Source organism: Anabrus simplex, chromosome 1, assembly GCF_040414725.1.
Source record: "Anabrus simplex isolate iqAnaSimp1 chromosome 1, ASM4041472v1, whole genome shotgun sequence".
Lineage (NCBI taxonomy): Eukaryota > Metazoa > Arthropoda > Insecta > Orthoptera > Tettigoniidae > Anabrus > Anabrus simplex.
Window position 1 is genome coordinate 871,037,340 of NC_090265.1, and position 23,375 is coordinate 871,060,714.

The 23,375-nt window shown below is 38.5% G+C and overlaps 1 protein-coding gene across 1 annotated transcript in view; it reads left to right on the forward strand.

Moving 5' to 3' along the window:
* The first annotated feature begins 34 nt into the window (after positions 1-34).
* Positions 35-23,375, forward strand: part of tctn (tectonic) — a 38,491-nt gene continuing 15,150 nt past the window's right edge. Inside the window, exons 1-2 of the mRNA XM_067136505.2 lie at positions 35-463; positions 10,103-10,336. Coding sequence (XP_066992606.2) covers positions 35-463; positions 10,103-10,336 — 663 coding nt within the window. The remainder of the gene's footprint in view (positions 464-10,102; positions 10,337-23,375) is intronic.

Below are 23,375 nucleotides of genomic sequence, written 5' to 3' on the forward strand. Positions count from 1 at the left end.
GTAATTCTATGTTTGATACTTCCCTGTGTATCATATGACTTTAATAATAATGGAAGGTTATATTTCAGTCATTTGCCTTATTTTGCTGTTACAAAGATGTCATACTATTATTGAAGTTCCACCAACAGAAATGACACCCTATAATGATTGTTCAAATGATACAAACAGCAATGCCAGTGAAGCGTGTTATGTTTCTACTGACATTTCTCTAGATCAAACGTTAAATGCTACTGAGTCAGAGTTAAACTCAACCACAAATGTCAGTAATACAGAGGATGGGAATACAACATCTGACACCGAGATTGACAAGAATAATGGAACAACAGAATATGCGACAACAGAAGAGACCGTAACTTTCATTCCGACAACTTTGCCGAGTCCTACTGAGGTAGTTACTAAAACAGAGGAGCCACCATTGGAATCTCTCTTCGTGCCTGAAGATATTTGTTCATGTGACTTGACTGTGAGTAATTTTTATATATTTCCTTTATAGGGTTTTTGATTTTATCACAGAATATTTTACTGTGCCAGAACAACATTGAAACACATTGAAATTATGCACCAGGTGATGTGTCAGTATCGAATGCTGTATTCTTGTTGCAATCAGAGCCCAAGTAATTTTCTAAATTAAACAATACTTTGCTTGATGTAATCAGTACTAGGAAAAGTTATACAGTTGGGTGGCCAGTGAACTAAGAATTTCTTGACATTTAAGCACTACTTATATTCTTTCTTTCCTGGCTGTATATATACTGTACCCATAAAACGAGTGCTCCCGAACTCACTCAGGGTCAGCTCGTCTGACTTGGAGAGAGTAGGTATGTCCGATGTTCTTGCACCAGATCTAATGGCACTTTGCTTTTCCTTTAAGGCTGCCTCGGCAGATCATTTCCATGTTGCCTTAGGACACCCTCTTCCTCTCTTCGGCCCTTCGATGGCAAGAGCTTTCTGTACTAGATGGTATTCATCACGTCTTCTGACAGGACCATACCAGCAGAGCTGTTTTTCCTCCATCTTGTCACTGTTGGGCTCAACTTTAAAAGATCCTCGCACATGCTCGTTGTGCACTTTGTGATGCAGAGCGACACCCGCCAACCGTCGCAAATCTGCAAATGTGACATCCATTCACTGGTCATGCTTCTTCTGTCTTGCCCAACTTTCGGAGCCGTACGTTAGGGCAGGCCAAATTGTGATTTTGTACACTTTGCTCTTCAGTTTGACAGGCATCCACTTATCACACAGAACACCAGTAAGAGACTGCCATTTCATCCAACCAACACTGATGCAGTGCTTGAGATCTACATGAATATTACCATCAGTTGTGATGTCTAATCCAAGATATTTGAACTTGTCAGTCATCATCACCAGTTCTCCAGCAAGGAAGACAGTGCCATGTGGGCCCACTTGCACAAGCTGTGTAAAGTTGAAGATCATGTACTCTGTCTTCTTGCAACTTATTCTTAATTCATTTGCCTCTAGTCTTATTCGCCATCACTTCAACACTGCTTCAACCTTCTTACATGACTCACCAACCAAAACAATATTATCTGTGTAAAGTATGGTCCCTAGCAGGTCTGTCATCACCTGCTCTGTCAGGTGGTTGATGGCAACGTTGAGCAGTGCTGGGTTCAGTGCCCACTCCTGATGTACACCACATCAACACAGTAAAACTGTCTTGGATCATCTTCACGTACACCTCAGGAACTTTTTCTGCTGCCCAGATAATATTCCTGAGAACGCGCTTGAAGACTTTCTTCAGATTGATGAATACCATATGGAAGTCTTTACATAGTTCATGGTGTTTCCTAATCAAGATCCACAGAGTCTAAATTGCGTCATTTATTGACATATCCGATGTAAAACCACACTGGTTCCGGTGGATGTTAATCAATCCCTTGATGCGCTCCTATGACACGCTCCCAGATTTTGAGTGTGTGTGAAGTGAGTTTGATGCCTCTGTAATTCTCACATTCTTGGACATCATCCATTTGCTTATAAATGGGCACAAGGAAGGTTTGACGAAACTGTTCTGGCATTTGAAATCCGGCAAGGATTTCTCGAACAATTTCGTCAAACACTCATTTCCTTTGGCACCCAGGACTTTTCATAGTTCAGCTGGAATATCATCATAAGCATTACTTATATTTCAAACAATTTATAACTTTAACACACTGAACGAGTTGACTGTGTGGTACGGGCAGTATAGCTTTAAACTCGTATTTGAGAGATGGTGGATTCATACCCCAGCAATGGCAACCTTGAAGATGGTATTCCGTGGTTCCCCATTTTTACACCAGGCAAATACTGGGATGGTACCGTAATTAAGGCTATGGCTGCTCCCTTCTTAGTCCTAGCCCTTTAGGTTCACTAATTTTGTCTTTCAAGACAAGAGCTTCAATTTCTCCTCAATAGGGTTAAAAGTCTGGGCTGTTGAAGATGGCTCATTACAATCTTTGCTGAAGAACATGAGAAACCACACATTTATTTGGGGAATGACACATGTATCCAGTAATTAGAGATACTGTTCTTTATTCAGTGTATCTTGAACAAACACAATTCATTCCTTACCTTAAATCTCAACCAATACCATTATTTTTGTAGGATGTTTTTACAGTTTCCTTTAAACATTCTTGCAGCAGCTGTTCCCCACTCCTACATCAAAAATTGCAATAGGAGTAACTGTCTTACCCAAAATGATTTTATGTTTAATTTTCAACACTCTTTGGGGTGATGTTTTACATACAGGTTTAATAATAATGTTATTGGCTTTATGTCCCATTAACTACTTTTTTGCGGTTTTCGGGGACGCCTAGGTGCCAGAATTTAGTCCCACAGGAGTTCTTTTATGTGCGAGTAAATCTACCGATGATATAGATGTTGATTCCCATAGGGAATCTGAAATATTTGTCCTGAATGAGTAAATTTATATTGGTATTATAAATCTACCGACACGAGGCTGATGTATTTGAGCACCTTCAAATACCACCGGACTGAGCCAGAATTGAACCTGCCAAGTACATAAAGTTGTGCCAGAGAGTTTAGGGATACACTATAATTTGAATGCATGCAACCCTGTCCCTATGTTATTAGGTAGTATAACTCTGTTTTTAACAGTTAAGTAACTGTTTTTAACTTTTTTGGTGCAAACCAGGTGTTTCTACGACATTGGTTACTCTTTCTAGAAAATTTTAATCTTTTTTAAGCGAACTATTATTTTGACTTTTTTGACAATAAAATTCAAACTGGCTGACTAACTAACTGTGATGCAATTTTGAATCATTGCTGGATTATTTTCAAAGTATTATATTTTAAGTTAGCAAGGATGAAATGTCTGTTGAAAATTTATTTCGCAAACGCCCGAGCATTTTCTGAGTTTTGTATTTGCTAGAGAAAAGTGGTGGAAATCATGGCATAAATTGTTTGATATAACTTTTGAATGGAATCACCTAGCATGCGCAAACTTTTCTTGCCTACAGATCGGATCCCAAGGAATTCTGCTGTGCAAACAATGGCATGCTAGGTGCTTCCATTCAGAAGTTATATCAAACAACTTATGCCATGATTTCCCCTACCCTTGTCCAGAAAAATCAAAGTCAGATAATGTTCGGACATTTGCAAAGTAAATTTTCAAGGCACATTTCATCCTTGCAAATTTAAAACATAATATGTTAGAAACGATTGAGCAATAAATAAAAAATTAATCACAGTTAGTTACTCAATTATTCTGCATTTTATTTCCTAAAAATTCAAACATTTCCATTTGCTTGAAACACTATAAAATTTTCTAGAAGGAGCAACCATCGTTGTAGAAACTCCTAATTTGCATTTTTTTTAAAACACTAGTTTTGCAATGTTAATTAACAGTTAAAACATTGTTATGCCACCTAATAATATAAGGACAGAGTTGCATATGTTAAAATTATAATGTGTCCCTAAACTTTCTGGCAAAACTATATTACAATTTTACAAGCTTTTAGACTTGTGTTTTATAAACGAGCTCATCTGAGGTTTGAGAATAAATGGCTGTAGATGATCTGCAATTGATGAGGAGAGAGTCAATCTATGTATTTGAAGACTGCAGTGTAGGAAGATTTGGAGATTATCCTTGTCCTTTGTGTTATTTTTATCCTTGTCTTCTTTTTCTGTTCCTTCCACTTCGCACACTGACCTGTCATTGTATTTGTCCTGTTATGTGTTCCATCTCTGTATTTATAACTTCATTAACCCTAGAACTGATAGGCATTTTTCTCTTAAGTGATACGCGTTCTCGTACCATGTTACAGTTATGTATTGAAAAAGCAATTAAGACATAAAAAACATAGATAACCATTACATATTTCATATCATTTTACTCAGAAAATCAGCAGCATTGTAATTATTTGATAAAAATAGCTTCTTGATCATCTTTCAATGAATAAGACTCGAACAAAACACAAAAAGTATAAAAAGAAGAATCATTTTTCAAAATTGAATCTCAGGAAACCACTGAAAAAAGAAACAGTAATGTAATTTCAAAATATACAAAAAGTGTAAAATGTTACGCTGATTATTTATATACATACATTTTGGAAAAATTTTTACCTGTGGCCCCGACAAAAGGCAATGTTCCGTATTTCCACAGACGAAAATCACTGATCTCATTCGTCAGATTTCCAGGGTTCCATACATAAAATTATTTTGTAACGTCAAACTTGGGTTCGAGTGGATATACTCGGCTATTTCCGACATTCAGGCTCGATTTCCAGATCTTCACTATTACCCTTGTTATCATCTCATCATCATATGGCAATCTTCTAGCAAAATATCACTATTACTGCCGGAAAACTCTTCTTCTTCATCTTCCAACCACTCACGAATGTCACTAGGTCTACAAGGATCCATCATTTACTATAAAATACTATAAAACAACAATATCTATATATATAAAATAACTTGTCCTGACCGACCGACCATCGCCGAGCCAAAACCACTGGACATAAAGAATTGAAATTTTGAAGATATATTCATATTAAGATGTAGGTGCTCGCTAGGAGAGGATTTTTGGATATTCCGTCGCTAAGGGAGTGAAAAGGGGGGTGAAATTTTAAAATGAGTGTATCTATATCTCAAAACTTTTAAAGTTTATAGATGTAAAAATTGGTATTTAGAATCTCCTTTAAAAATAAAGAAACATGTATTTTTTTTGTTTTCGGAAAATCCCAATAGGAAGGGTGGAAAAGGGTGAAAAAGAAGTTGAATGCCTTTAATGAAGCTACTTATATTTCAGAACCTGAATATATTACATACCTGAAAATTGGCATTTGGGCCAGGTATTTTTTCGTTTTTCGAAAATCCAAATAATGGGGGGGTGAAAAGGGGGGTGAAGTTTTAAAATGAGTGTGTCTACATCTTAAAACTTTAAAAGTTTACAGATGTAAGAATTGGTATTTAGAATCTCCCTTAAAAATAAAGGAACACTTTTTTTGTTTTCTGTAAATCCCAATAGGGGGGTGTAAAAGGGTGAATAATGGGTTGAATGCCTTAAATGAGGATACATATATCTCAGAAACTGAAGATATTACAGAACTGAAAATTTGTATATATCTCCTTTAAAAATAAAGAAACACGTATTTTTTTGCTTTTGGAAAATCCAATTAATGGCAGTTAAACAGGAGCGACAAATTGGGGTGAATTTTTTGAAAGACTATATCTACAGAATATCTGAGAAACGTAAAATGTTACAGACATAAAAAGTGGGTATTTCGAATTTCCTGTAAATGTAAAGAAACATAGGTGATTTGTTTTTGAAACTCCACTTAAGGGGAACTAAAAAGGGGGTGAAATTTTAAAATGAGAATTTCTACAGTATATCTCAAAAAACTTAACATGTTACAGAAGTGAAAAATGGTACTTTTTATCTCTATTAAAAATAATGAAACGTGTATTTTTAGTTTTCGGAAATACCACTTGGGTGGAGTGGGGGTAAAAGTGACTGAAAATGGTGTTGAATTCTTTTAATTAGGCTACTGATATCTCAAAAATGAAGATGTTACAGACATGAAATTTGATATTTGGAATCTGCTTTAAAAGTAAAGAAACACGTATTCTCGGAAAATCCAATGAAGTGGGGGGAGGGGGTGAAAGAATTGAAAAATTAATTGACTTAATTGTATGAGAATACATACATCTAATCAAAACTAAAGTTGTTACAGACGTGAAAATTGGTATTTTGACCTCCTTTAAAAACAAAGAAAAGCGCGTTTTGGGGGGAAACCATTTTGGTGGGCAGGAGTGAAAAGGAGTTGAATTCCTTTCATGAGGACACATAAATAAAAAACTGAAGAAGTTAGAGTCGTGATAATTGGTATTTAGAAGATCCTTTACTATTAAAGAAGCAAGTATTTTTTGCCGGAAAATTCACTTTGGGTGGGGGGGGGGGGGGTAGGAGTGTGAAAGGAAGTGAAAAAAAGTTAATTATTTTATGAGGATACTTATATCTCAAAACTGAAGGTAATAGCCATGAACATTGGTGTTTGGAATCTCCTTTAAACATAAAGAAACATGCCTTCTGTTAATTATTTTTTTTGGGGGGGTAGGGTAAATAAACTTAACGGCAGTGGGGTGTAAAAGAAGGTGAGATCAATTGATTTTACTGTTCATAATGTACTTATAAGGAGCCTCCGTTGCTCAGGCAGCAGCGCCCCGGCCTCTCAGAGCTGGGTTCCATGGTTCAAATCCTGGTCACTCCATGTGACGTTCGTGCTGGACAAAACGGAGGCGGGACAGGTTTTTCTCCGGATACTCCGGTTTTCCCTGTCATCATTCATTCCAGCAACAGTGTCCAATATTTCATTTCATTTGTCATTCATCGATCATTGCCCCAGAGGAGTGCTTCGGCAGCCGGCACAATTACTATTAAAACAAGAATATAGTTAACACCACCTTTCCAATACTTATCTTTCCTATATTTAGGAAATAAACATTACAACAGGCGTTGTAAGATGGGACATGTTTCGCTTAACAGTAGAAAGCATCATCAGCCGAAAATAAATCTTAGCCTAAAGTTAGGTCAGGGCCCTGAACCTAGTGTCCTTAACATATATGGCACCCTAAGAATCAACATTTATATTTATAAAATGAAAATAGGCTTAAAACTAGTGTGAAAAAAACATGGAATGTTACAGCATGGCTAAGAGAAAAAACACAATCGAGTTGAGATAGAGGATAAGAACAGAAAGTAGGCTGTAATACAGAGCTGGTAGTGGAATAATTAAAATCATTAGGATATCATTGTTACCAGTCAGTCAATCAGAATGTTCAAACATAAAAACAAGCGTGAAAATATATAAGAGTGTTCATCATGGCTGAGTTAGAAAAAACACGTAATCGTTTTGCCAGAGGTAAAAACATAAGGTACAACATAGAGTTGGCAGTGTAGTATCAAACTCATGGCTGCCAGTCAGTTAATAAGAATGTTCATATATAACAAAACATAATGGTTATATTCTTTTAAGTGAAGAAATAATTAAATCCCACTCTTGTATAGATACGTGAGAACGGGCGAGAGAAATCATATGTTGTAGCAGACATGGAGTAGTAACACTTCAAACAGGATTGATCACGCCTGAAGCCGCTTCATTTTTGCTGGGAGTTCAAGACCAAAACGGAAAAAAAAAAAAAAAGATGCCAAGTGCGTGAACTGAAATCTGAAAATGGAAAAAGGAAAAAGATGTACTGGGGCCTTGAAAATAGGGTGTTCAGAATGGGAGACTAAGATCGCTTACCTCTTATGTTGGATGAGCGTTGAGCGGAGACATTAGCCGTTCAAGGGGGTCTGTTAAATTTATATATTTTCACGCTTGTTTTTATGTTTGAACATTCTGATTGACTGACTGGTAACAATGATATCCTAATGATTTTAATTATTTCACTACCAGCTCTGTATTATAGCCTACTTTCTGCTCTTATCCTCTGTCTCAACTCGATTGTGTTTTTTCTCTTAGCCATGTTGTAACATTCCATGTTTTTTTCACACTAGTTTTAAGCCTATTTTCATTTTATAAATATAAATGTTGATTCTTACGGTGCCATATATGTTAAGGACACTAGGTTCAGGGCCCTGACCTAACTTTAGGCTAAGATTTATTTTCGGCTGATGATGCTTACTACTGTTAAGCGAAACATGTCCCATCTTACAACGCCTGTTGTAATGTTTATTTCCTAAACATAGGAAAGATAAGTATTGGAAAGGTGGTGTTAACTACTATTCTTGTTTTAACAATTACTATTGTCGCCGCTAGATGGGGCTTTATGCATTCCATTCCTGACCCTATCGAATGACTGGAAACAGGCTGTAGATTTTCGATGTACTTATCCTGATCATAAACCGATCATTTTTAATCTTTCCTGGGTTCGTTTTCAACAGCCATCTTTTCCTTCGGAGAACGTTCTTAGAATACAGTAGATTCTCCTGGCATATAAATAAAAATGTAAACACATTTGAAATAAACGATAGGAATATGATTGACCATCAAATTGTTCACCTCTATAATAAGGTCAATAATGCACGGAAGTATGCCATTCGTATCGCCAGAAATCCCGCACACTTGCCTACGCGCGACAATGGTGCTGGTCACATTGTCAACAATGACAATGGCAGCAGATGTAATTTACCACCAAGTAGCGGTCTTGCATCATGCTGTGGGGTTCAGAACATAATAATAATAATAATAATAATGTACTGGACCTTCGTCAAATGTGCGGACCGCGCTGGAAACGGGTCCTGGACGGGTAATGATTAAGAATGCATGACATAAGGCACCCAAGACGACACCACGCCAGATCTCCTGAAGGATTTGATCCATATTAAAAATGCTTATAGGAAAAGATTTCAAAGATTTAGGGACCCAATTGACCGGGTGGAATACCTTGACCTAGCCCGGGAAGTACGAAATCGATTGCAGGAAGGAAAGATTGAAAAATGGGAGGAAACTTGCCATAATCTATTAGAAAACGAGTCAGATCGCGAATTTTGGCGGATTCTCGCAGAAAACGAGTCAGATTGCGAATTTCGGCGGATTATATATCTAAAACCATAAGCATTCAATTATAAATTTCAGTATAATACCGTAGCGAAGCACGGGTATCTTGCTAGTATCTAATATAAATAACCAGCAACCTCTACTAGACCTCACCCGTAAAGCGCAGCAACCCAGAACTACGAAATTAAAAACAATGCCTCATTTGTTTTACAATCAGCGCTCAAAATAGCCTACTGTGGAAACCAAAATTGCAATAGGTACTTAGCTTGTAACAACTGTTTTTGAGAACTGTGTAATTTGATTCATATTAAATCAATTTTAAACGATTCCTATTGATTCGTGGGGACTGCATTGCATTGCACTCTATCACTACAGAAAGGGTGTCCGACTCGTTGGCTGAATGGTCAGTTGAATGGCCTTCGGTTCAGACGTCCTGGGTTCAATTCCTGGCCAGGTCAGGGATTTTAACCTTCATTGGTTAATTCCAGTGGCTCGGGGGCTGAGTATTTGTGCTGTCCCAAACAACCCTGTAACTCGCACACCACACATAACACTATCCTCCACCACAATAATAACACGTATTTACCTACACATGACAGATGCCGTCCACCCTCATCGGGGTTCTGCCTTATAAGGGCTGTACTCGGCTAGAAATAGCCACATGAAATTATTGTTATTACTACAGAAAGAGTGAATAACATCACAAATGTGACGTATATCAGTTCTAGGGTTAATACTTACTTGTTCCTTTCCAGTACTCATGTTATGACATAAGCTGTTTTTAAAATAAGTACATTTTCAATTTGCGGTACCCACTAACCATTCATGCTGCTAAGTGGATAAGATATCTAGTGCTAGTAGTAAAATTTACAGAATAATCTTTGGTTTTGATTTTATGTAACAGCAGCAATCATTGAGTGGAATGACAACTCTGAAAAGAATATATGGCATGAAGTGCATTGCCATGGTGGTGTATATTTACAGTAATATAGGTGATACAAGTATTGTTTTTGAGGTAATTGCACTTTTTAGGTGGGCTGCTTTTATACAGGATCTCAAATATATTGATTTTCTGTGTGTAGGTGGACTTCTGTGACATCAACTGTTGCTGTGATGAAGATTGCACTCTCAAGGACAGACTTGTTTTCATATCTTGCAAAAGGAGGCCATCTACAGTTTTTGAATCTCGCTATTGTTATCGGTCACAATTCATATATCGCAACAACTCAGAGCTGAAAGTCACTCAGAATAATGATGGTTTCTTCTGTATTGTAAAGGACAACTTACCAATAGTGACAACTTTTAAGTCTAGGCAGGTAAGTTGGACAGAGATATACAAATTAGATATGAAGTTCTACTGTATTTTGAGGGTTAAAACTGAGAACCTTTTTTTATTATTACCTACAAATATAAAGTTATTTTGTAATATTTATGTTATTTTATATTGTTTCATGTAATTTATTTTTAAAATTAGATAATCTGCTGGAAGCTGTGGAAGTACAGTACAGTAAAAGACCTAACAACAATTACTACTGTTTACATTTTTGTATGACTTGCATGACTTTTTACCAAGTGAGTGGCTGTGCAGTTTGGGTCACATAGCTGCCAGCTTGCATTTGGGACATAGTGGGTTCAAACCCCACTCTTGGCAGCCCTGAAGATGGTTTTCCATGGTTTCCCATTTTCACACCAGGCAAATACTAGGCCTGTACCTTAATCAGGGCCATGGTCAATATCTTTCCACTCCTATCCCTTTCCTCTCCCATTGTCGCCATAAGACCCGTCTGCGTTGGTGCGACATAAAGCAAATTGGAAAAATCTTATATTTTGTAATTTCTACTGTTTTTTCAATATATGTATATAATTACCGTTGCTCGGAGAACTGATGGTAGGTGGACAAAGCTTGTGCTTGAGTGGTGTCCGAAAGATCATCTCAGACCAAGGGGAAGACCACCGGACAGATGGGATAAAGACATCCGGAAGACTACTGGGATCAGTTGGCAGAACATCGCTCAAGACCGTGCCAAATGGAGAGACCTCATGAAAACCTACCTTGCTTCGGACTTAAAGAGGCCACATCGTAAAAACGATTGAATATGGCTGATAGTGATAGTGATAGTGATATATAATTACCAAGCTCGGTAGCTGCAGTCGCTAAAGTGCAGCCAGTATCCAGTATTCGGGAGATAGTGGGTTCGAATCCCACTGTCGGCAGCCCTGAAGGTGGTTTTCCGTGGTTTCCCATTTTCACACCAGGCAAATGCTGGGGCAGTACCTTAATTAAGGCCACGGCCGCTTCCTTCCCACTCCTAGCCCCTTCCAGTCCCATTATCACCATAAGACCTGCCTGTGTCGGTGCGGAGTAAAGCACCTCATAAAAAGAATATCTTTTTTAAAATAATTAAAGGTAATTTCAATGAAGAATAAACCTAATGTAGATGAGTATATAAGGTATCAAAAGACTTTGAAGAAATACTACCGAGTGAGTTGGCTACATAGTCATGTAGCTGTGAGCTTGCATTTTGGGAGATAGTGGGTTCGAACCCCACTGTTGGCAGACCTGAAGATAGTTTTCCTCGGTTTTCCATTTTCACACCTGGCAAATGCTGAGTCTGTACCTTAATTACGGCCATGGTCCTTCCCTTCGCAGTCCTAGTCCTTTCCTATCCCACCATCGCCATAAGACTCGTCCTTGCCGGTGTGATGAAAAACAAATTTGGAAAAAAAAGAGAAAAAGAAAGAGGTATAAAATCTGTCTGGCCAGGAGCTTTGCCTGACTTTCCAGATACAGTACCTGCTACAATATTGTAGTTACAGCATGTAACTCTGTGCTAAATGATGTGTAACAGTAAATAACTCAACTTTTGGACAGAGCCAGTAATGGCTTTAGTTGGAAGAGCTTCTCTAGATGGGATGATGACCACTCATTGGAAGGAAATTACACTGAAAGTCATTATGAAGCATCTTCTCCATGTTAAGGGTGACTGCAAATAACATCTGTCTTTTATGTTAGAAGCAGCCATAATAAAACCTAGACCAGGCGAGTTGGCCGTGCGTGTAGAGGCGTGCGGCTGTGAGCTTGCATCCGAGAGATAGTAGGTTCGAATCCCACTATCGGCAGCCCTGAAAATGGTTTTCCGTGGTTTCCCATTTTCACACCAGGCAAATGCTGGGGCTGTACCTTTAATTAAGGCCACGGCCGCTTCCTTCCAACTCCTAGGCCTTTCCTATCCCATCGTCGCCATAAGACCTATCTGTGTCGGTGCGACGTAAAGCCCCTAGCAAAAAATAAATAATTAAATAAAAATAAATAAAACCTAGAAATGGGCATAAAGTGCCTACCAGGGTCGCAATCCCATTGTAATGGGAATAATAACAACCTATCACACAAGATAACTGTGCAGTTAGGGTTGCACAGCTGTCAGCTTGCATCCAGGAGATAGTGGGTTCGAGCCCCACTGTCGGCAGCCCTGAAGATGGTTTTCTGTGGTTTCACATTTTCACACCAGGCAAATGCTGGGTCTGTACCGTAATTAAGATCACGGTCGCTTCCTTTCTATTCCTAGGTCTTTCCTATCCCATCGTCACCATAAGACGTATCTGTGTCGGTGCGACATAAAGCAAATTGTAAAAAAGAATTTAAAAAAGTAACAACCTAAAATGAGAACGATTAATATTGCCTCTCAAAATGCTAGAACATCCCCAACAACGAAGTTGCAGCTCTTTAGATAGAATAGAATTTATTGTCATTAAACAATGTACATAACAGACATAAGTCCAACAGTCCATAAAAAAATATGCTCTTAAAAATCAGGACTATACATATAGCCTACTGTTAAACATCCTTCATTTCCTTGGAATATAAACTGTACTTTATGCTATTCTACAAGTAATATATCTACACATTTATACATCGTTACTAATTTATATGGAGGTGCACCAATTTTCTTCAAATTCCTGTATACTGTAAATGCTGTTTCCCATCAGCCAGCTTTTTAGAATCTTTTGAAAGGACTTCACAGACATATCTCTTAATTCCAATGGGAGCTTGTTAAAGTAGTGAAAACCTAGTGAAATAGCTTAATTTTGTGTATATCTGATTCATTTAGTGCTGTTTATATAGTGGTGTTTAGTGCTTGTTGGTAGAAATTGGGAGTAGTAATAATTATTTAAATTTTGTAACAAGTAATTCAGTTGGTCTTCAGTAAATTACGTTTTCTAGGTTAAGTAGGCTAGCTAGATGCACCTTGTTTCGAATTTAGGTTTAGGTAATACTTTAGGTAACAATATTAACCCTCCGTCGGGCGCAGCTGGCCTGAGAGGCCAGGAAAACACGTTTTGGCATGCCCTCCCTCCACCCCACTCCCCAGCAGGCCGCCCCAACGAATAGTTTCCTAACTCGTGGCAGTGTATAAGACACCGTACCTCAGTTGACTGCCAGTCTCCATGCGGCACGCCTGTAACTTCCGCAGCTTGTGAGGCCGACTGCGCCCGATTACGTCATAATTTTGAAGGTGAGTTTTTTCAGAATATTTTTATTGCAAGGGTTAATTTTACTCGAAATAAGCTTGTTCTGTGTGAAAATTCATCAATATCTTTAGAAATAAGTGCTATTTTGAACCTGGCCTCTCAGGCCGAGTGCGCCTGATAACGTTACATCGATAATTAATTTAGTATTTATATCTTTAGTTTCAGATTTCCTGCTGAAATGGCCCAAAAATTGTATGATGTCTCCAACCCCAAGGATGTAGCGGAAATACAAAGCATCCTCCTTGAGGATAATAGTGATGATCCTGCTTTAGTTGAGGACTTGGGTGAAGAAAGCGACATTGCTTCTGAGGACGAGGTTGAAGAACGTGAAGTGGACTCAGAAACTGAACAGGAAGGAGGGACTAGTGGTGAGGAAGACGAAGGAGAAGAGAACATACCGGATGCCTTTTTTCTTGGAAGAGACAAACAGACAAAGTGGACCAAAAAGCCATCTCCGGCTGCTGTTCGTCGTGCACAACGTCACAACATCATTACACACCTTCCAGGTGTAAAAGGAGATGCAAGAAATTGTAAAACCATATTACAATGTTGGGAATGTTTGTTCAATACCGATATTTTGGAATTGATTGTCAAATATACCAACCAATATATTGACTCAGTCAAAGCCAAATTTGCCAGAGATAGAGATGCCAGAGAAACAGACCTCATAGAAATTAGGGCATTCATTGGTCTATTGTACCTGGCTGGAGCTTACAGAGCAAACCGTCAGAGTCTGGAGGAACTATGGGGAACAGAAGGAGATGGGATTGAAAAATTTGGCCTTGTGATGAGTATAAAACGGTTCAAGTTCCTCATACGTTGTATTCGTTTTGACGATCGTACCAGCCGTTCACAACGGAAAGAATATGATCGACTTTGCCCAGTTCGTGAACTGTTTGATTGTTTTGTTCACAACTGTCAAAAGAACTACATTCCGGGAGAAAATGTCACAATCGATGAGATGTTGCCAGGATTTCGTGGAAAGTGCGGTTTCAGACAATACATACGATCTAAACCCACCAAGTATGGGACAAAGATATTTTCCCTTGTTGATGCCAGAATGTTCTACACCTACAATATGGAAATTTACGCAGGAAGACAGCCTGAAGGGCCATATAAAGTAAGCAATAAGCCAAGTGACGTGGTCAAACGATTGGCTGAGCCTATTTTTGAGACAGGGCGTAACATAACCTGTGACAATTGGTTTTCAGACATTGATCTGGTAAATGATTTGAAAGAGAAGAAGCTATCATATGTTGGGACAGTAAGAAAAAATAAAAAGCAGTTGCCGCCCAGTTTCGTCAATGTCAGAGGGAGGGATCAATATAGCAGCTTGTTCGGATTCAACAATGGTAACACTTTGATTTCATACATACCAAAGAAAGGGAAAAATGTAATTCTCATTTCATCACTTTGTGAAACTGATGCCATTGATCAATCTACTGGAGTGCAGAAGAAGCCAGAAGGGATTACATTCTACAATATAACCAAAGGTGGAGTTGACACAGCTGACCAAATGTCTGCAACTTTCAATGTGAGCCGGAACACAAGACGCTGGCCGATGGTCATTTTCTTTGCCTGTCTGAACATAGCCGGCATAAATTCCCAAGTGATTTCGATTGGAAATGGACTGGAAGCACTAAGAAGGAGAATCTTCCTCAAAACTTTGTCTCATCAACTAGTGATTGGACATCTAGCCCGGCGAAGTCTGAACACAAGTGGAATGCCTACTCAGCTGCAATTGCGCTTTGAAAAGGTTTTTGCCCCAAAAAGAACGTGAAACGTCTTCCTCCATACCTCCCAAAAGACGCAAGTGTGGTACATGCATGGCTGAAACAGGATTCAGAAGGATGACAAATTACGAGTGTCATAATTGTCATGAACCGATCTGTCTAAGCCACGTAAAACCGCTGTGCCAGACCTGTTATTCAGCTGCTGATTCTGAAGATTCATCGTAGGTTTCTGTTCACATCTGCGGCAAAGAAGGATGGTCCCACGTCAGAAGACAGTGTATTTCACCTTTGTATTTCAGTTCTTTTCTTTTATAATATTTAATTAGTCTAATTTTAACATTTCTTTTGTGATAAGTGATCAATTTTTGATGTTTTAGTTTAAGCTTTATTTCATGTAATAAACATTTTCTTTCCCGTTAGTTTGGTATATTTGCCTTCCTTAGATTCTAGCAAAGTATTAGATCCTAAGCAAACTATTAGGTAGAGAGGAGGGGTTAAAATATATGGGTGGCCTCTCAGGCCGGCTGCGCCTGATTTTGTTTCGTTCAGAGGTGCGCCCGACGGAGGGTTAACTTTAAAAATATTTGTAAATATCTGTAGATTCGTTGGTTGTACTTACAAAGGCAGATTATCATAAGGAATAGTACCGTAACTTCTGCAGCAACTTTTCCAGTATTTCGTATAGATATACGTTCAAACTATCGCGAAGGTAATAATTTACTACATTAAAAGACACGATACGCCTGTAAACTTCCATTTAAAAAGAAGTTAAAGAGATTACACGGTAATAGTTAACAGTCGTATTGTTATTGATTATTGTCGCTCCTCATATTCAAATATTGCATTGTTGGCTACAGTCGTAAACAAAGGGTGTAGTGTAGTCAAGTAAATATAAATAAAAATCAGCTGACCTTGTATTCCATTCATTTGTACTTCTGAGTAGGTAGTTAGTATCCGTAATTTATATTTCGCTCCCTCGATCTTTCAGTATTTATGAGCGGTTAGCTAATAATAATAAAGTTCATATATCCCAGTAATTGCAGTTCAAGTCCCTGGAGTAGTAGTAGTAGTAGTAGTAGTAGTTTTGATAGAAATATTTGAGAAATTATTGTAGACAACCTCGTATTTTTCAGTAGGCCTAATTAAGGACTTTTTTTTTTTCTCCGTCCCGTGGAGTAGGGAAAATAATAGTAATCCACCAGCTGTAATAATCACATAACCACATTTCAGTAGAATTGTAGTGAAGATAAGGTATAATATATTAGATAGTATCTTGCCAGTTATATTCGTGTTTTTTCTTCGTGTACGGCAATCCTTTTGATACTTAAGCTTTTAACCAAACGCAGTGTAGTGTAGTGTAGATACATTGTAGTATAGATACAGTACATTTAGATAGTGCCGTATCTTGCGTGCTATATTCGTGTGTTATCTTTCGTGTATATCTATTAGACCGTAATACTAATAATAATTTGTCTAACCATTTAGCTTCGTTGGTAATCTTTGAGTACAGTAGTTCTTGCAAATTTCATTTCTGTTGTGCTTAGTAGTGACATACGGTACGGTACCGGTATCGTAATTACGATACGTCTGAAAGTAGTTTAAAAATTACTGTAGTGTACTGTACAGTAGTATATGAGTAATATCCTATTAGAATTTAGTGTGCTTATTTTATTATTGTAAAATATTTGTGTAGTACTGGTGTGGTAGAGGTATCCGTAGAAACTCTTACTAAAATATTGTTGAAATTAGGATAGGCTTAATTGCAGTTTGGAATTGTGTAGTTCTTGTGTATTACTTTCGATATTCAGTAATTAACAGCAGCTTTTATCCTGTTACGGGTTGTAGGATTAAAAAAAAAATAATAATAATAATAATAGAGCACGACTAAGTAGTATTGTAGTGTAGTCGTATATTAATTACCCTATTGTTGTGTACTATCCCAGACAATATATCCCTCCGTTCATTTATTTTTTTTGCAAATAAGTTATTTTATTTTTTTTAATTTAAAATTTTTCTTCCGTAAAGAATGGCTAAGGAGCGCGAGTGTACTTATTGTGGGTGTGGTGAGGCATTGAGGGGTATGAGGGAGGAGTTGGAAAGTTTGAGGGAGATAATTAGGATTCTCACAGAAGACGGGAAGGAAGATAGGACTCCCTCAAACAATGTACAGGTTACAGTAGGTGTACAAGAGGGAGGGGAAGGAGAGGGAGGAGTTGTAGAAGACAGGTGGTCTAATGTTCTAAGGGGAAGGAGATTGCAGGCCAAGAGGTCTATTCAGGATCAGAATTCAGGACAGGTGTCTGTGCGAAATCGGTACGAGTCACTCCAGGTAGAACAACAGAGGGAAGATGAGGGACAGGGAACTGTTGCTGAGATGCGTGGAAGTAGGAGGAAGGGAAAAGGTAGGAAAGGGAAATGTAGAGTAGAGGATAGGAAAAGACAGGTGGAACAGGGTCATGGGAAGGAGAAAAGGGAGGAGGAAGTAGCTTCTGCAGCTATCAGGAAAGATAGGGCTGACCAGGAGGGAAGGGGATCAAATGAGGTGGGTAGGGTTGAGACTGTGGTCATGGGGGATTCCATCGTTAGACACGTGGGGAAAGTGTGTGGAGGAAAGGGAACCAGGGTAGAATGTTATCCAGGAATTAGGTTGAGGCAGATGTTGAGGAAAGTAGAAGAGAGGGAGGAGGGGAAGGAGAAGGTGGTAGTGTTTCACGTTGGTACCAACAACGTAAGGCAAGCTGATATAAGTACCAACATAGTTGGAGATGTGTGGGATCTGGTAAATGCAGCACGGGTGAAGTTTAAGAAAGCGGAGATTGTTATTAGTGGAATACTGTGTAGGAGGGATACTGACTGGAGGGTGATTGGGGATTTAAATGAGACTATGGAGTGGGTATGTGGGAAACTGGGAGTGAAATTTCTAGATCCTAATGGGTGGGTAGGAGAAAGGGATCTGCGCTCGGATGGCCTTCATTTAAACCGCAGTGGTACGTATAAGTTAGGAAATTTGTTTGGAAGGGTAATAGGGAGGTACATTCAGGGAAACGGGATGGCCTAGGGAGCGGTGATAAGGGAACAGGGAACTGGAAATCAAGTAGGGATGACATAAAATTGTTAGTGTTGAACTGTAGAAGTATTGTAAAGAAAGGAATAGAATTAAGTAATTTAATAGATATATATTTACCAGATATTGTAATAGGAGTTGAATCATGGCTGAGAAATGATATAATGGATGCAGAAATTTTCTCACGGCACTGGAGTGTGTATCGTAGAGATAGGATAGGAAAGGTGGGAGGGGGAGTTTTCATTCTGGTGAAAGAAGAATTTGTAAGCTACGAAAAAGTTAAAGATGAGACACATGAAATTCTAGGTGTAAGGCTCATTTCTAAAGATAATAGGCAACTTGATATATTTGGAGTGTACAGATCGGGAAAGGGTAGCACTGATGCGGATTCGGAATTATTTGATAGGATAGTCAGCTATGTGGGAAACGACATGGAAAGAAATGTGATTGTAGCGGGAGATCTGAATTTGCCAGATGTCAATTGGGAAGGAAATGCGAACGACAGGAAGCATGACCAACAAATGGCAAATAATTTAATATGGGAAGGACAGCTGATTCAGAAAGTGATGGAACCAACCAGAGGGAAAAATATTTTGGATATGGTGCTGATAAAACCAGATGAGCTCTATAGGGAAACTGAAGTAATAGATGGTATTAGTGATCATGAAGCTGTTTTTGTGGTAGTTAAAAATAAATGTGATAGAAAGGAAGGTCTTAAAAGTAGGACTGTTAGGCAGTACCATATGGCTGATAAAGCAGGTATGAGGCAGTTTCTAAAAAGTAACTATGATCGGTGGAAAACGGTAAATAAAAATGTAAACAGACTCTGGGATGGGTTTAAAGAAATTGTTGAGGAATGCGAAAACAGGTTTGTACCTTTAAGGGTAGTAAGGAATGGTAAAGACCCACCTTATTATAATAGAGAAATAAAGAGACTAAGAAGGAGGTGCAGACTGGAAAGAAATAGAGTTAGAAATGGCTGTGGAAGTAAGGAGAAATTGAAGGAACTTACTAGAAAATTGAATCTAGCAAAGAAGGCAGCTAAGGATAACATGATGGCAAGCATAATTGGCAGTCATACAAATTTTAGTGAAAAATGGAAGGGTATGTATAGGTATTTTAAGGCAGAAACAGGTTCCAAGAAGGACATTCCAGGAATAATTAATGAACAAGGGGAGTGTGTATGTGAGGATCTTCAAAAGGCAGAAGTATTCAGTCAGCAGTATGTAAAGATTGTTGGTTACAAGGATAATGTCGAGATAGAGGAAGAGACTAAGGCCAAAGAAGTAATAAAATTTACGTATGATAACAATGACATTTACAATAAGATACAAAAGTTTAAAACTAGAAAAGCGGCTGGAATTGATCAGATTTCTGGGGATATACTAAAGACAATGGGTTGGGATATAGTACCATATCTGAGGTACTTATTTGATTATTGTTTGGCCGAAGGAGCTATACCAGATGAATGGAGAGTTGCTATAGTAGCCCCTGTGTATAAAGGAAAGGTGATAGACATAAAGCTGAAAATTACAGGCCAGTAAGTTTGACATGCATTGTATGTAAGCTTTGGGAAGGCATTCTTTCTGATTATATTAGACATGTTTGTGAAATTAATAACTGGTTCGATAGAAGGCAATTCGGTTTTAGGAAAGGTTATTCCACTGAAGCTCAACTTGTAGGATTCCAGCAAGATATAGCAGATATCTTGGATTCTGGAGGTCAAATGGACTGTATCGCGATTGACATGTCTAAAGCATTTGATAGGGTGGATCATGGGAGACTACTGGCAAAAATGAGTGCAATTGGACTAGACAAAAGAGTGACTGAATGGGTTGCTATATTTCTAGAAAATAGATCTCAGAGAGTTAGAGTAGGTGAAGCTTTGTCTGACCCTGTAATAGTTGAGAGGGGAGTTCCTCAGGGCAGTGTTATCGGACCTTTATGTTTTCTTATATATATAAATGATATGAGTAAAGGAGTGGAATCGGAGCTAAGGCTTTTTGCGGATGATGTTATTCTCTATAGAGTGATAAATAAGTTACAAGATTGTGAGCAACTGCAACGTGACCTCGAAAATATTGTGAGATGGACAGCAGGCAATGGTATGTTGATAAATGGGGCTAAAAGTCAGGTTGTGAGTTTTACAAATAGGAAAAGTCCTCTCAGTTTTAATTACTGCGTTGATGGGGTGAAAGTTCCTTTTGGGGATCATTGTAAGTATCTAGGTGTTAATATAAGGAAAGATCTTCACTGGGGTAATCACATAAATGGGATTGTAAATAAAGGGTACCGATCTCTGCACATGGCTATGAGGGTGTTTAGGGGTTGTAGTAAGGATGTAAAGGAGAGTGCATATAAGTCTCTGGTAAGACCCCAACTAGAGTATGGTTCCAGTGTATGGGACCCTCACCAGGATTACCTGATTCAAGAACTGGAAAAAATCCAAAGAAAAGCAGCTCGATTTGTTCTGGGTGATTTCCGACAAAAGAGTAGCGTTACAAAAATGTTGCAATGTTTGGGTTGGGAAGAATTGAGAGAAAGAAGAAGAGCTGCTCGACTAAGTGGTATGTTCCGAGCTGTCAGCGGAGAGATGGCGTGGAATGACATTAGTAGACGAATAGGTTTGAATGGCGTCTATAAAAGTAGGAAAGATCACAATATGAAGATAAAGTTGGAATTCAAGAGGACAAACTGGGGCAAATATTCATTTATAGGAAGGGGAGTTAGGGATTGGAATAACTTACCAAGGGAGATGTTCAATAAATTTCCAATTTCTTTGAAATCATTTCGGAAAAGGCTAGGAAAGCAACAGATAGGGAATCTGCCACCTGGGCGACTGCCCTAAATGCAGATCAGTATTGATTGATTGATTGATTGAAGAATATCATTCCTATGTAGTTATGATATTTTTGCATTTTCTTTAATCTAACATGAGGAGTGTCTGTATCTTTCCTTCTTCTTGTATTATGCTGATGTAACTCCTTCCTTAATGGGTAATTAATCAGGTTTTCTTTAATGTCCATTATGCATTGGTAAGCATATATCGAGGGAAGAATCATTATTCCCAGTTTTTGGAACATGGCCCTACATGATTGCTTGTCTGAAATTCCCTGTATGCATCCGATTGCTTTCTTTTGCTATATAAAGACATTCTGAGTCCCTGTGGAATTCCCCCACATTATTTTTCCATACTGTAGATGTGAATGAACTGGCACAAGTGTGAAAACTGGAAAACCAGTTTCAAATACCATCCAGTTAGACATCATTAAGTTAGGAAAATTGGCAAATATGGCTGAAGGACTGAATTTATAGAGGAGGTGGGCTAAGCAAGACCAAGGGATGGGAACAGTTCCATAAGTTTCCACCTTAGGCCAACAGAGGACAGTGGTATCGTCAAGTATCCTGCAAGGTTTTGACATTGCAGATTATTTGAGAATTTTAAGGATATTTTGTTTGTCAGCTGGTGTCGTTATTTTGGAAAACAAAATGACAGGATTACGGGCCACAAAGTTGGAGGTATGAAAATTAAGAGAATGATTTCTGCAACAAATGATAGAATCAGTGACAAGGTAGGTAAGGTAAGGGTTATTCTGTCCGGAGGCAGGTCCAAACCTCCGCAGATGTGTTCCTGAGCCGGAGTTTACGTGCGGTAGGGTGGGCAGTTCCTTTCCGCTCCTCCATTCCCTTACCCCCCACCAACAGCGCGTGGTAACGCATCCAACTCCTGACCACGCTCAATGTTGCTTAACTTCGGAAATCTCACGGGATCCAGTGTTTCAACACGGCTACGGCCATTGGTTAGTGACAAGGGATATTGGGTATTTAGAAATAAATACGTTGAATGAAACCTTGTCTGATACCAGCATTGAGGTTGGATCAGGTGTAGGCAAAAGACAAATGAAGTCTTACTGGATAGAAAGAGAAACAAAGGCAGATGTAGAAATTAATTAATTGTACCGGGCAAGTTGGCCGTGCAGTTAGACCTGAGAGATAGTGGGTTCGAACCCCACTATCGGCAGCCCTGAAGATGGTTTTCCGTGATTTCCCATTTTCACACCAGGCAAATGCTGGGACTATCCCTTAATTAAGGCCACAGCCGCATCCTTCCCATTCCTAGCCCTTTCCTATCCCATTGTCGCCATGAGACCTATGTGTGTCAGTGCAACGTAAAGCAAAATTGTGAAAAGAAAAATTAATTGTAGTACTCCAAACTCCAAGATGAACTGTAGGCATTGTATTTAATGGCATCAAACATGCATGGTTATAGTGTGAATGGATTTGCCAAGAAACTATCAACTTATAAGAAATCTGACAGAAGTAAGGGAAGTCTTGTAAGCAAGGACATATATATCATACACTTTGACTTATAACTAAGCCTTGCTGTTTACATTGTTTACAATAAATATTTATACATATTATAAAATAAAGTCCTTGGTAGGTGTCTGTCTTAACAGGCTTTTAATAATAATGTTATTGCTTTTTACATCCCACTAACTACTGTTCTGAAGAGGTTTTTGAGGGAAATGAGGAGTGAGGTAGTTTCCTGTGTCGGTACATTGACAGTTTAAATAAAAGTTGAGATTGCCTGGTGGAGTAGTTCTGTCTGATGGAATGATTTCTAGGCAAGAGTTGAGAAACTACAAGCGACCACTAAGCTCTGGTAGAGGAAATATGAAGATTCACATGATTCACAGTGACTTGCATATTGAATGCCGAAAGGCTGTACAGTTTATAATCACATTAATATATTTATGTTATAATTATATCAGCTGTCATTTTGGAATATTATGGAATGCCTTGACATGTCGAGTCATTGCTTATGGTGGGATCATGTGATGTGATGTGCCTGGGAGTTGTATGAATTCTGATGTGAATGGCAATAGAAGCTTTGAGTACATCTGGAAAACGGTAATGAGACTTGGTTTGCAACATTCTCAGAGTAAGCTCCAAGATATACTGTAGGTATTGTATTGAGTGATATCAAACATGCATAGTTACGGTACGAATGGATTCAGCAAGACTTAT